The sequence below is a fragment of the Rissa tridactyla genome, chromosome 5, assembly GCF_028500815.1.
Source record: "Rissa tridactyla isolate bRisTri1 chromosome 5, bRisTri1.patW.cur.20221130, whole genome shotgun sequence".
NCBI lineage: Eukaryota > Metazoa > Chordata > Aves > Charadriiformes > Laridae > Rissa > Rissa tridactyla.
The window spans coordinates 77,075,468-77,088,094 of record NC_071470.1 but is presented as its reverse complement, the minus strand read 5'-3'; the positions used below and the strand labels follow the sequence as shown (position 1 = coordinate 77,088,094).

At 56.0% G+C, this 12,627-nt stretch overlaps 3 protein-coding genes across 3 annotated transcripts; all 3 read right to left on the bottom strand.

Annotated features, from left to right (window-relative positions):
- Window positions 1–1,842: 1,842 nt before the first annotated feature.
- On the bottom strand, window positions 1,843–3,343 carry LOC128910364 (C-X-C motif chemokine 2-like). The gene is made up of 4 exons (XM_054203478.1): window positions 3,218–3,343; window positions 2,567–2,702; window positions 2,157–2,240; window positions 1,843–2,035 (listed from the first exon to the last, which is right to left on the bottom strand). The coding sequence occupies exons 1-4, from the start codon at window positions 3,279–3,281 to the stop codon at window positions 1,933–1,935; spliced, it is 387 nt and encodes a 128-aa protein (XP_054059453.1). The 5' UTR covers window positions 3,282–3,343; the 3' UTR covers window positions 1,843–1,932.
- A 363-nt stretch (window positions 3,344–3,706) lies between these two features.
- On the bottom strand, window positions 3,707–4,774 carry LOC128910326 (alveolar macrophage chemotactic factor-like). Its single transcript, XM_054203392.1, has 4 exons — window positions 4,672–4,774; window positions 4,283–4,412; window positions 4,028–4,111; window positions 3,707–3,904 (listed from the first exon to the last, which is right to left on the bottom strand). Exons 1-4 carry the CDS (start codon window positions 4,733–4,735, stop codon window positions 3,880–3,882), a joined length of 303 nt encoding a protein of 100 aa, XP_054059367.1. The 5' UTR covers window positions 4,736–4,774; the 3' UTR covers window positions 3,707–3,879.
- Window positions 4,775–5,867: 1,093 nt separating this feature from the next.
- LOC128910367 (interleukin-8-like) lies at window positions 5,868–8,164 on the bottom strand. Its single transcript, XM_054203486.1, has 4 exons — window positions 8,057–8,164; window positions 7,568–7,697; window positions 6,749–6,832; window positions 5,868–6,166 (listed from the first exon to the last, which is right to left on the bottom strand). The coding sequence occupies exons 1-4, from the start codon at window positions 8,145–8,147 to the stop codon at window positions 6,154–6,156; spliced, it is 318 nt and encodes a 105-aa protein (XP_054059461.1). The 5' UTR covers window positions 8,148–8,164; the 3' UTR covers window positions 5,868–6,153.
- Window positions 8,165–12,627: the final 4,463 nt, after the last annotated feature.

Below are 12,627 nucleotides of genomic sequence, written 5' to 3'. Positions count from 1 at the left end.
TTCTCAGCCTTGATGGCGAAGCACGCCAAGTGATATGACTCTTTCTCTATTTTCCTTTCCCCTCCCCCGGCAGCCGTATGGTGCGTTGAGCTTGCAAAACCTCTCGCCCCTTCTGAGCTGGCATTTGTCTGTATTTGTCTTTGTTCCAAAGAAAAAAAAAACAAAAACTAAAACAAAAAAAAAAACAAAAAAAAACCCCAACTCAACCAAAAAACCCAACCCTCCTCGTGGCTTTCTTTACGAGTGACACGTTACGTGACTTTTTCCGTTTTTAATTATCGCGTCCTCTGTTGGCTTTCCGAGCAATGAAAAGCGTTTGTGCGCACCGTGTTACCCAAATATGCCCTTCGTTCACAAACTCGCAGGCTTAGGCCGCAGTAGAGGCCGTGCCAGCCCGGGTTCCCCCTCTTCCCGCCCCCGTTTCCCACTGGTTATTTTGGGATGTCCGGGACGGGGAGGCGGGGGGCGGAATTTTTTTAAAGTTGGTTTTCTTCCTTCTGCGTTGTCTTTGCAACCGCAAGGTCCTGTCCCTCAAAAGATGGAAGTGCACGTGGGGAGGGGGGAAGCGGCAGTGGCAGTGTCACTCCCGGGCACGCTTACAGTAAAGTTTTAGGGGGGTTTACATCTCATTTTATGGAAAAAACCAGCCGGGGGTTGGGGCAGGGGGGGCCCTGGGCGGCTGCCATCCCCACCAGCCCAAAGTCTGACACCAGCCCTGGGCACCAACGCTTCCAACTTCAACCGAGACCTCAGCAAAAAAACCAAGTAACTTGCTTATTCCATGTTTCCCACGAGAATAAATAATAAGAAACCTTCTCTCCAGCTCTCCCCTTGGCTTTTACAAAAGGATCCTCTTTTTCTCTGTTACTTTTTTCTTCCCTTTTTAATTTTTTTTTCCATTTTTTTTTTTTAAATTTAATTTAAATGCCCCCCCCACCCCCACCCCGCACCGTGGAGATGGGGTACTGCTCACGCGCAATGGATAAGATGAAATATCTCGTTTCTCCTCACCTGTGTACTTTTATTTCCTTCTGTAGGCAATAAACGTCCCTTTTGCCACCACTCTTGGCCCCTTGCTGTGGTTCCCGAGGAGCCCAGGGGTGGGCAGGAGGGGGACGCGGGGACCGGCCGGGGATATCACACCTTGTCCCTGCCCTGGGACATGCTTTTGGGTGGTGGGGAGGGTGACGCGGGTTTGATTCCTACCCTTTTGGGGAGGTTCCCAGACCTCAGGCGCCAAGGAGACCTTTAAACAGCGATGATTTGGGTTCCAAGTCACACCTGCATCACCTTGGTCCCGGTGGCCAAGGGACATCCCTGTGCCGCGCCGAGGTCCCCGCAGGACCTGTGCATCCCTCCCAGGGAAATGGGGGTCCACGGAGAGAGCCAGAAATTTCCCAGTATCTCCCGTTCCTCCCGTGCTCGCCCAACTGGGAGCCAACGCCGCTGGGCTGGAGAGGTCAGACCCCACCCCGTGTCCCCATAGCACGACCTGCTCCTCCTGGGAGCTGTCAGAAAAAGCCACCAAAACCCGGGCCAGACGAAAAGCGGCACGTTAAGATGAAGCAGCCGAGGGCCCCGTGGTGCCACGGTCCGGTCTAACCTCCCCCCCCAAAACCCCCCAATTTTCACACAAATCCATGCAGAAAGAGCTGCTGCAGCCCAGGGAGCGAAACACGTTCATCCTTTTATTGATGGCGCCTGGCACAGGCTGCCATCGCATGCAGGCGACAGAGGGTGACGCCGGGTGACCGAGGGGGAAGCGTATTTTTTGGGGGGTGGGGGGGTGGGTAGCAGGGGAAGGCTCCTACCCCCTGCCAAAACCCTGGGAGCAGGGTTGTGCCGTGAAACCCAGCGTTATCACGGCGCAGAGGAATAAATAACCGCGGCCAGTTATTTATCGTCGTGTCAGGAGAGAGGGAGAGAGATGCTTTAGGGAATCTGGGGGGGGGGCCAGCACCACGGCCCCGCTCCCCCAGCCCACCGCTCCGCTTCCCGCCGTGCCCGCGACGCCCCTTCTTTTTTGGTGGCGTTCCTGCGGGGTTTTTTTTTGGGGGGGGGGGGGAAGGAAAGAAATGAAAATAAAGCAGTGGGGAGGAAGGGATGGCCCCACCTTGGATACATCCCTTCTTTATGGGCGGCGGGGCAGCGCATACCTCTGCATCAGCTTGTGGATGAGCAGCTGGATCCAGGGCGCCTCGGGGGCCACGCACACCTTCTTGTTTTTCTTTAGGGTGAGGCTGCGGGGGGCGACAAGACCCCCCCCTCAGCCCCACGCACGCCGCTTCCCCAGCGCTTTTCCAACCGCGCCGCTGTCCGCAGAGAAAACCCCTCTTGCTCCCCGGCACCGTTATAAGCCAACCCCTGCAACCCTCGCTGGGAGATAGACGGGATTTTGGGGGGCTCCATGAGCCGCGCCAGGGGTGACCCCCATTAAAACGAGCAGCGGTGTCCCGTGTGAGAGTCACTGCGAGATGCAGGGGCTTCGGAGAGGGTGGAAGCGTATTTTTGCGCCGGAACGTAAGCAAGCGACCCGCGGGAATCGGTCTGCAGGCTTTCCACTTACACGATCTCCTTCCTCCGGCAGTGAATCCCCGGCGGCGTAACGTCGATGGCGAGGATCAGCCCCAAGTTGATGACCCGGGTGGTGGATTTGATGCACTTGCACCTCATGTTGGTCAGCAGGCTCTCCAGCGACAGACCTGCGCCCCACAGCAGCCCGCACCCAGCTCTCCGCGTCCCCTCGGAGGGAGGCAGACGGGGACATCCCCCCCATCCCCGCCATCCCCCTGCCACCGTCCTGTCCCCTCCCCAGCACCCATGGGGGTGCTTGCAGGGACGGACTGGTGTTAATGGGGTTTGTAGCGGCGAGGCTGACGCAAGGCTAATCCTTCCCAAAGCTTCCTTTTCATGCACACGGAAGGGGTTCAGCGCCTCAGGGCTCGAAAACCAACATTTTATGAATTAAACCCATCACCCACCCACCAAGCGCTCTGGTTTCATGGGGGTCTTGAAGAGAAGCAGCTTAAACCCATCGGGCAAAACCCCCCGGCAGTCCCATGCATCCCCCTCCAGCTTCGCCACCGGGTTTAAAGGATAAACTCCAGCTCAAAGATGGGCCGGAGACAAATGTGAAAGCCCAGAGGAGCCCATGGCTCCATCCGGGGCACCGAGGGGTTTGGGTGGGGAGACGGACGGACACCCCCATGTCACTCACCGCCCACCGGCACCAGGTCGCTCAGAAGCATGGCCAGGGCCAGCGCCGCCGGCAGCAGCCGCATCCTCGCCGCTCGCCCCCAGCCGCCACGGGGGCTGCTTTATAGCCAGCCTCCACGGGGATTTTGCAAGCAGGGAAACGCCAAGGAGGGGGGGGGGAAAAAAGGAGCTGCCCCGCGCTTCAACTTCCCTGCCATCGCTTCCCCCTGACGCACGTGGCCCACGCCGCCCCCCCGCCAAAAAAGGCGGAAGACACGGTGGCCACCTCCCCAAACCTCCTGCTTGCCCCACGTTTGTCGGTGGAGAAACGCCGATTCTGCCCCTCCACCCCGTGGGGACTCGGTCCGCCTGAGCACCCCCAAACCCCCGGCGTGCCGCAGGAAGGGACGCAAGTGACGGTGACCGAGGGCTTCCACCTTTATTGGACCCGTTGGATGGCGCCCAAAGGGGACACCCAGTGCACGGCCACAGGGTGGGAGGGAGGGGAAGCGCGGACTGGCATTTTCCAGGGCTTAAATGCATAAAACGCAAAGGAAAAAGGGGCTGAGGACATCACGCAGCAGCGCGCACCCCCCCTTCGCACCGGAGCAAGGGGACAGCAGGGTGGGGGGGGGTCCAGTTTGGGGCCTGGCACATCTGGCCGTCCCAGCGGCGGCAGCTTCCTCAGCGGGGAGCCTCTTTCTTCCTCCTGCCAAAAGCAGAAGTGGGGAGAAACGTGTGAAGACCGGTCCCCACGGGACGCCCCAGGTCCTGCCAGGAGCCCCTTTGGCTGGGGAGGGGGTGTGTGTGTGAGTGGAGGGGGGAACCTTACAGGTGCGGGAGGTCCTGCAGGAGTTTCTTCACCCACAGGGTGTCAGGATCCACGCAGACCCTCTCCAGGCTTTTTAGCTTAATCCTAGAAAACACGGAGGGGGTTCAGCACATCCTCCTCTAGTCGGGGGGCTGGAGTAGCCGAGCCCCTCAGCACTTCTCATAAAGGAAAAGAGTACGAAACAAATAATTTGGGGAGGATGGGGGGGAGAAGAGGACTCATACCCCCCCCTTCCCCCCCCAGGGAGCCACTTACACCACCTCAAGGCGCCGGCAGCTGCTCCCCACCGGACGGACCTCGATGCTGCTGTATTTCCGTGGGGAGATGAAGGCCCTGGTGGTCTTGGCGCAGCGGCAGCTCAGGTTGCCATTGGCCTCCAGGAGAGCTGGAGGGGCACACGGCCGCGGCTTCACGCGTTGCGTGTCCCGAAAACCCACCGAAAATCCCCAAAACCCTTTCTGGGCAATGCATCTTCCCCCCGCTCCACATCCCACCAGCATCACCGGACCCACTTCCAGAAGAGCCTCAGATGTATTTAAGCCCCAGAGGTGACAGTGGGATGCCACCTCCAAAAACCTCCATCCACCCCCCCCCCCCGCAAGTATCCTCCAGCCCCACGCCTGGGGGGTCACGGGGAGCCTCACCTGCATCCCCGGGGCGGTGAATCAGCAGCAGCACCCCCAGAAGCAGGGCCGCCCGCGCAGCCATGCCGGCCCCATCCCCGGCCCCGCCGGCATCCCCCTATTTGAGCCGGAAAATAGGAGAAGTGAAGCAGCGCAGGCGGGAGGCCCCGGGGTCGGTCGGGGTGGTTTTTTGCCCATCTCCCTTTCCCTGCTGACGGCGCTCGCGGAGTTTGCAACGATGCTGATAAAAGCAGCTCCGGGCTTGGCGGGGGCCCCGGCTTCCTGAAACTGACTCTGTTTTCCCCTTCCTCCTAAGCTGGGTCTTGCAAATATACCCGTCCTTTCCCCCAGCCCTTGTTCTTAGCGGCCACAGGAGCCCGGAGGGTTTTTGGGCTGCTTTTCTCTTCTGCACCATCAGATATTACTCATTTTCTCCTACACCCAGGTTTCCCCCCTGCAAGGCTCATCCCAGCCTGGGCTCTGGGGGCATTTGCCTTTTGCCATTAGCCCAAAAACCTCTTCCAAGTGACCTCGCACCCCTCCCTTATATTTTCTTCATGGCCTTCGCTGCTCTCCAGAGCCGTACACCCGCCTGCATGCCCCAGCCCCATCACCAATGCTTGGATGGGGGGGGGGACGTCACCTGTGTCACCCATTTCCCTGCCGGCAACATCGTGGCCCACAAATGGGCACCGCGGGGGAGAACAGGTTACGTGGGGAAGGAGCTTCGCTTTCCGCCGGCTCTGCCGGGGCTGCCAGATCCCTGGCTGGTGGTCCAGCGCCCATCCCAGCTGCCAGCATTGCCTTGGACAAACCCTTCCCTGCCTTCGTCTTATTCCTCTGCGTAAAAGGGGTTTTCCTGGTGCCTGGCCCACGCCTGGGTGCTGCCCTCGCTCCCCTACCTATAGCCGAAATACCTCCCCTGACATATATTCAAATGCACGTTTTCATAGCGTGCGGGAGAACACCCAGACAAGAGCGCCGGATGCAAATGACGGCAAATTTGGCTCCAACAAGGCTACAACCATGGGGTTTATCAAAACTCTGCCCCGTTTCTTCGAAGCCAGGAGATGCAGGGAAAATACAACAGAAGAAAAAAAAAAAACAAAACAAACAAAAAAAACCCCCCAAAAAACTGAATTTTATTTGACTTGAGGACACGCCACGCTGGGTAATAAAAACCCGGAGAGAGTCGCAAAGTCGTTCCTACAGAGCCAGGAGCAGCCTCTGGCAGAGAAAGGCTTCACAGTCTATGGGCAAGTAAATAAACGAAGGGTTCACATCTACGCTGATCCGGGGACCAAATCGGGGGGGGAAAACACCCCCCCACTCCAAAACCTGCCGTGGGGCTGGGGAGAGCAGCGGCCGTGTTGGGGCCGGACACGGAGTTTTTTGGGATGGGGGGAAGCGAGGGCAAAGGGAGGAGCGGCCAGGTCCGCACGCCTGCGCATCGTCCGTGCCCCCGGCTCGGGGCTCCGCACCTCAACTTCCTTAGCAGGAAACTTATTTTTTCTTCCTGCAAAAAGCAGAAGGAGGAGAAACGTGTGAACGCGGAGAAAAGTGGCTCCTGCGAGGGGCGGGAGAGGAAGCTCCTGCCCCAACCAAAGGAAGCGGCTGCCATTTCCCCGGGCGTCACTCGCGGGGACACGTCTGAGCCATCCCTACATTGTGCCACCAACCCGGGCACCACAGCGGAGGGCGGCTTTCGCAGCCGAGCGTTGACACACTTCTGCGCCCGCAATGAGCAAACCCCGCTTTTGCCATCCCCCCGCCCCCCCGCCCCCAAAATACATATATTTTTTTGCCAAAATGTTTTCAGCATCACAGCACCGTGCACAAGCCGCGGAGAGCGGGATGCAGGGATGGCAGCATTGGCATGTTGAGCGCCCGAAGGCTGCTTTGCACAGCAAAGTCTCACCCCACATCGCCTTGGGATGGGTCCCGTGGCCCCCCACAGCACCCCCCTGAGAGCCCTCGGTCCTGCAAGTGCTCCCCAGGACCGCCGATGGGATGGGACATCGCCCACCTGGGCCAAAGGGTTGTGGGTTGGGTTTTTTGTTTTGTTTTGTTTTTTTTTTCTCCAATCAAAGCAACTTACGTGCTCGCAATACGCTTCAGCAGTTTCTTTACCCAAGGGGTGTCGGGATTCACGCACACCTTCCCCGAAGTTTTTAATTTAATTCTGCAACGCAAGGAGAAGTCGTGAGCGTCGCCCTCCCCTCCCCGAGGCGGGGATCGGGGCAGCCAAAGCCGAGCCACGGGGCTCGGCTTTCATTGACAGCGCCGGCAGATCGCGGAAAGCCGCTGGGACAGAGGGAAGCCGCGGGACGGCCGGGGAAAAAGCGAGACGCAACACGTTCCCGTGCAGAGCAGAGACGGCGCTGGAAAGCCAGAGGTGGCCCTTCAAAGACAATTTTCTTCACAAAAGCCAACAGTTAAAGAAATCTTATGCTTCTGCTTAACGCGCCGCTTTAGTCAGGGCAGGAGTAACGAGAGAAGGGCTTGACCCGAGATGCTGTTTGCTCTCAGGAGCGTATCGGCAGCGGAAAAATTGGTTATGGCTCATCCCGCCTCGGTGTCTGAGGATGCGCTACCTCCAAACTGCAAACAGCCCCCCACCATCGCGCTCCCCGCTAAGCGCCGGCATGAGGAGATTGTGCTTTCCCCCCCTGCTGGAAAGGCTCCTTTAGGTCCCGGGGAGCTCCGGGTCGGCTCGGATCCGATGTTTCTCAGCCCCTAAGCGTGAGAGAGCTCCGCCGGCAATTTTGGAAAGCTTTAGTTGCCAAGAAAAGGAGCGGAGAAGGGAGGCGGCTGCAGGAGAAAAGGTGCGGCGCCGGCCCCGCTGCTCCACGGGGGCCGAAGGAGAAAGCGGGTTTCTGCCCCCCGACACCCCCCCTTCCCCGCCTGCAGCACTTACATGATCTCTGTGCGCCTGCAGGTGCTGCCCACGGGCCGGATCTCAATGCTCTCGTACCTCTTCGGACTCAGGTAGTCCGAAGTTGTCTTTACGCACCTACAGTTCAGGTTTCCGTTCACCTCCAGGATGGCTGAGAAAGAGAGAAGGTGGCAACTTAACGGAGACAAATGGCCTTATTTCGAGGTGCGGCAACTCCGAATCTCCTGGAGGGCCAAAGAAATTGTCCCTTTCCCTGCTTCTGCTGACAACGCTTTAGGGACCACGCTAGGAAACTGATCTGTGCCTCTGCCTCGATGCCCTGCTACCGGGTCCTAGCCAAGGAGGAAGGTCACGCTCTTCTCTTGGCTACCAGGAAAAACCCTGGGGCTGAGCATCCAGGAGGATTCCCTGTCTCCTCCGGTCCCTTTCGGTGCAGGACGCAGGAGATGCCCACCCCTCGCCAAGGACCTGACAGCCGTGGGGACCCTTGCAAAGACACCCGCCTCTCACCTGCGTGGGCCGAGTGGGACATCACCAGCAGCAGCAGCAGCAGCCACAGCAGCACGGGGGCTCCTGTCCCCCCCGCAGCCGGCACTCGCATCCTCACAGCAGGCTCAGCCCCGGGCACGGACTGAGGCACCGGCTGAAGAAACACCCCTATTTATTCGGGGGGGCCACACTCCCACACAAGCGGCGAGATTCAAACTTCGGCAGCCGCATCTGAGCGGTGGACCGTGAAAAAGTGACGTGATTTCTCAGATGCTCGCCGCAGCCGGGACAGAAGCCGCATTTACGCCCCATTACTGATTAAAACCAGCCCTTGGGACAGAGGGCGTATTTGGATTCCCCGCAGAATCTTCCCCACACCCCCTTTGTGATTAGCTGGGTCCATACAAACATCACCCCTCGGGCCCTTTAGCATTTACCCCCCTCAACCACAAAAAGAGCCCGGAATAAAATCAGAGCGCAAAACCCCGGGTAAGCAGGGTTGTTCGGTTTTTTTTTAATGCATTCAGATATTTACATATTTCTTTCTTAGGGCTATAATTCCCACCCACGGTCTTTTTTTGCTAGCTCTTACATCAGCAAAAACGCCTAGCACCGTAGCGGGGGGGAAAAAAATAAAATAAATTTAAAAAAATCAAGATCTCTTCACATCTAGCGCTTTGCTGTAGGAGTCGAACACCCAGGAAATGCAAGAGATGACTGGGACGGTAGCACCAGCAAAAAAGCAAACTGTTCCTACGTCTCCGCACATTTTGTGACTCAGTGCCGACGTGTGCATTTATCAGCAGCGACTTTCTCGGTACCGGCGGCCTGGGATGCCAGAGAACGGCATCAGGAACAGCAACGGGGTTAGGACGGACTCAGGGATGTGTGAGGGTGAGACACCCACCCTTGCGGTGTTGGGGTTGGAAGGAGAGGGGCTGTTTCCCTTCCCAACATCTATGGTACGCCCAGAGCGCCCTTCCATAACACAGGGATCAAATCCTCACGGAGCCATGGGGTGGCACCAGGGTTTGTCCTGTTCGGCCCCATTTCGTAGCCCATTACCGCACTTAGGACCTGAAATACCCTGGGCTTAGCTGAAGGTGTCCTACCTGCCTGTAGTTTCAGGAAAAGCAGCTTTTATTTATTAAATCAGCAGCCAATTTATTATCGGCTCGAAGGCGCGGTGTGCTGTGCCGTCAGGGAGCCCGTTCTCCATCATTCCTGGCGGGGATAATCAAACTGTAGTGGGCAAACTATCGACACCAATATTCACTATAGACGTGAACATGGCATTGAGAAACTATAGGAGCGTATAGAAAGGGAGGTCAGACCACACGCATCCTTACAATGCTGTAGAGCCACGTGTCCACAAGGCTTTATTCTGGCAACGCGGAGTCCTCCAGGACTTACACACATGGGAATACACCCACCTGTTTTGGAGGACAATCAGCCGGTCCTTGCTCCTCTGCATGTTTCACGGCATCTTTTGGGTTTCTCGCAAAATGAAGGGCTAAAGCGATGCATTTTGGTACGCAATGGGCCAACCCTGTAACACCAACACCTTCGGCTCTCACGTAGGATATTCAACAGCCACTGCTGCAAAGCGATGGCCACAGCAGCACCCTGCGCTCTCGGGTTGTGCGGGGGATGGGGGCTGCCCTGAATAAGGCAAAGTCACCAGCCGGGAAGCAGAAGGGGAAGGGGACACAACAGCAAGGCGAGGAGGAAGGAAGAGGGCAGAAGAAAAAAAAAAAAAACTGATGTGGTTGTGTGATAATGTTGTAATTTGGAACTTTCAGGTCACATCAGCATTTTATATAGTAATAAAATGGTTAAAGAAAAAAAAAAATCTTCCGCTCAAACTGTAAGCTACTCATCTTTCTCTTAAGAACTTGTTTTTCCCTCTGAGATAACTCTTTCCAAAAGTCTTGCGAAGACCTGGTTCAAGAGATCAAGGTGAAAAATGGATGAGCGAGGAGGAGTGACAGAAAGGCCAGGGACAGTTTCCACAAACTATTCCCAAAGTCCTGTAGAGGGAATTCAGAGCCTTGCTGCTGTGGCAGTGGAAAAGGAGATGGCCTTAAAACTGGGTTTTGTTCAATACTTGCGTAGTTCTCAATTTCCTTGCAGAGAGTTATGAGAAGGAGCCCAACCTAGGACTGGTTTAAGCGGCTTTGCTGGGTGGTGGCAGGGGTCTCTTCAAAGAAAAGTCTGTGAAATGGTGGGGGAGGCAGCAATTTACCGAGAAAGACGACCGGTCACGTACTCGAAGTGCTGTGGAGGCACCAAAGAAGTTTCAAAATCTTTCTGAATTTCGTGACTTCAAAACGATCCCGCATTTACAGCTGGGGAAAACCAAGAGAAATGAAAGCAACTTTCCCCAGAGCTGCGTGGTAGAGGGACGGTGTTGGGGCGTGCGGCCGGCACTCCAAGCGTGGCTTTTCCACAACCAAGGGAAACCAACACCAGTGCTGGCAGGGCTTAAGGAAACCGGTATGGGAAGAAGGTACCCCTGGGAGACACGCAATGGACAGACCAAAATAACTCATGAGCGAGATCATGCCCCAGATTTGTGGCCACAGGCCAGGTGTCCATCTCCTGTCCACCCTGGAGAGAAACGAGAGCTATAGAAGCATGTTTCAGCTGGATGGATTTAGGGAGTTGGCTTTAGAGGGGTCTTGGGTGACCAGTTTGGCCACAGCGACCTCAGTTTTAGCCTGGGGCAGATGTTCGCCCCCAGACCTATGCAAGATCCCAGGTGTGGTTGTGCTGCTCTGGGCTAATACGTTGCTTTATGCGTGTCCTCACAACACTTCTTCCATGGCAGCCACGGTGCTCATTACCTCGCTTTGTACCCAGGATGAAACCCACATGTCCCTCACAGAGAGGACAGGAGGGCCTCCTCTTCACTGAGGAAGTTGTCCCCTCTGCAGAGGTGGCCTTGGCAGCAGCTTCGCTCCAAGTGGGAGAAGTCAACACCGCCAGGACAAAATAACGAGCTCACCCTGGGGCTGTGGAGAAGCAACAGAACCGTAGCATCCTCAGTATCATGGCATCCTTTGAGCAGGCAGTGCTGCCCAGCAGTGTCCCTGGCCTGGCCCATGGATACTTTTGGAAAGACAAGTCCCACGGTGTGGACCGAGCTCTGGTGGGGTGGCACGGGAGTCGTTGCCCACGCGGCTACGAAGATGAAGAGAGCACAACCAGCGGTTCCCTTTCAGCCGTGCCCTCTTGATTCATACCTAGACCTCAATTTTCATAGCGAAGCCCAGCCCTGGCTCCGTCTCTGAAGCGACGCGCTTGGGTTTCCCCCAGGACGCCGGGGTAGTTTGGTGAATCCCCGCCGCATCGCCCCACAAGACGTGCATTTGCCTAGCTGGTCCTCAAGTTGCTACATGTTTCTGCTTTGGGTAGGAAAGGCGAAATAAACGTGGACGCGGCGAGAAAGGAGAACTTGACGGAGATACTGTAATCCCAGGGTTTCTGAATCACCCTGATAGTAGTCACGGTGGTTTTGATGTATGACTAATGCGTATATTGATAAACATTGTGGTGTTTTCTCAGGAAGGAAAAGCTTGCCGTCTTTGCGGGTGGCTAATATTTGTGCACACCGAGTGGTAATTCTGAAAAGGGAGAAGGAGAGCGAGGATCTAGCTTGTGACTATATTTAATCTAACCGCTTCCTGGATGCCAGTAATTCAGAAAAGCGGCCCTCACATATTGATCTGTGGACTTATCCAGGCCAGCACCAACCCAACGTGTCAGAAATACCCTAACAGCTTCTGTATTTTCTGCAGCAGCTGAACCTTTGCAGGCAAGAGTTTGATTTCTCTTACTTTTATTAAATATTTTTTTTAATTTTTTTTTTTTTTACACCCTCTGGATCCTCCAGACGTCCTTCCCATGGTACCTCAATCAGAGCCCTACAAAAATGCGGTGCAAATACCTCCCAAAGGCCACGACAGCGGCAGGACAGAAGTCCTCTGCTGCCTGGCTCGGCTGTGCTTCCACAGCCGTTAAAGCACTTACAAACATGTAATTTAGTGGCATCAAACCATAGAAAGCCTCAGGCTAGTTCAGGGAGGTCAAAGATTTCCTTGAAGGCGCTGAAAAATAGGTGATGCGAAATGGGAGGGGAAGTAGGTGAGGAAAGAAGAGAGCTCCTGCTTTTTGGCAGATGGAAACTGGAGGTTCTACACGCCTGAGCCCCCTCTGAAAGATGAGGATGGAAAACCTGTCACAGCGCCTCCAAACACATGAGCCAGGGATGGAGCGAGAACTTGGTCTGTAACAACAAGGCAGCTTCAGAGATCATAGAATCATAGAATGATTTAGGTTGGAAAAGACCCTTGGGATCATCCAGTCCAACCATCAACTCCACTCTACAAAGTTCTTCCCTACACCATATCCCCCAACACCACATCTAAATGAGCCTTAAACACATCCAGGGATGGTGACTCCACCACCTCCCTGGGCAGCCTATTCCAGTGTCTGACCACTTTTTCCATGAAGAATGAGTAGAGAAGGACCCGAGCTAAGTGGAGCAGGAGGAGAAAACCCAAAAAATCTTGTCCGTGTTTGACCAGGAT

Bases quoted from the DNA above. Each gene is read 5' to 3' on its own strand.
- LOC128910326 (XM_054203392.1), bottom strand. From the start codon at position 4,735: ATGGCTGCGCGGGCGGCCCTGCTTCTGGGGGTGCTGCTGCTGATTCAC. The intron at 4,413-4,671 runs GTGAGGCTCCCC...GTGCCCCTCCAG, and splicing joins TCACCGCCCCGGGGATGCAG to CTCTCCTGGAGGCCAATGGC. The intron at 3,905-4,027 runs GTAAGGTTCCCC...TGCTTTTGGCAG, and splicing joins CTGCAGGACCTCCCGCACCT to GAGGAAGAAAGAGGCTCCCC.
- LOC128910364 (XM_054203478.1), bottom strand. From the start codon at position 3,281: ATGCGGCTGCTGCCGGCGGCGCTGGCCCTGGCCATGCTTCTGAGCGAC. The intron at 2,703-3,217 runs GTGAGTGACATG...TGTGGGGCGCAG, and splicing joins CGACCTGGTGCCGGTGGGCG to GTCTGTCGCTGGAGAGCCTG. The intron at 2,241-2,566 runs GTAAGTGGAAAG...CGCCCCCCGCAG, and splicing joins TGCCGGAGGAAGGAGATCGT to CCTCACCCTAAAGAAAAACA.
- LOC128910367 (XM_054203486.1), bottom strand. From the start codon at position 8,147: ATGCGAGTGCCGGCTGCGGGGGGGACAGGAGCCCCCGTGCTGCTGTGG. The intron at 7,698-8,056 runs GTGAGAGGCGGG...TCTCTTTCTCAG, and splicing joins GTCCCACTCGGCCCACGCAG to CCATCCTGGAGGTGAACGGA. The intron at 6,833-7,567 runs GTAAGTGCTGCA...CTTGCGTTGCAG, and splicing joins TGCAGGCGCACAGAGATCAT to AATTAAATTAAAAACTTCGG.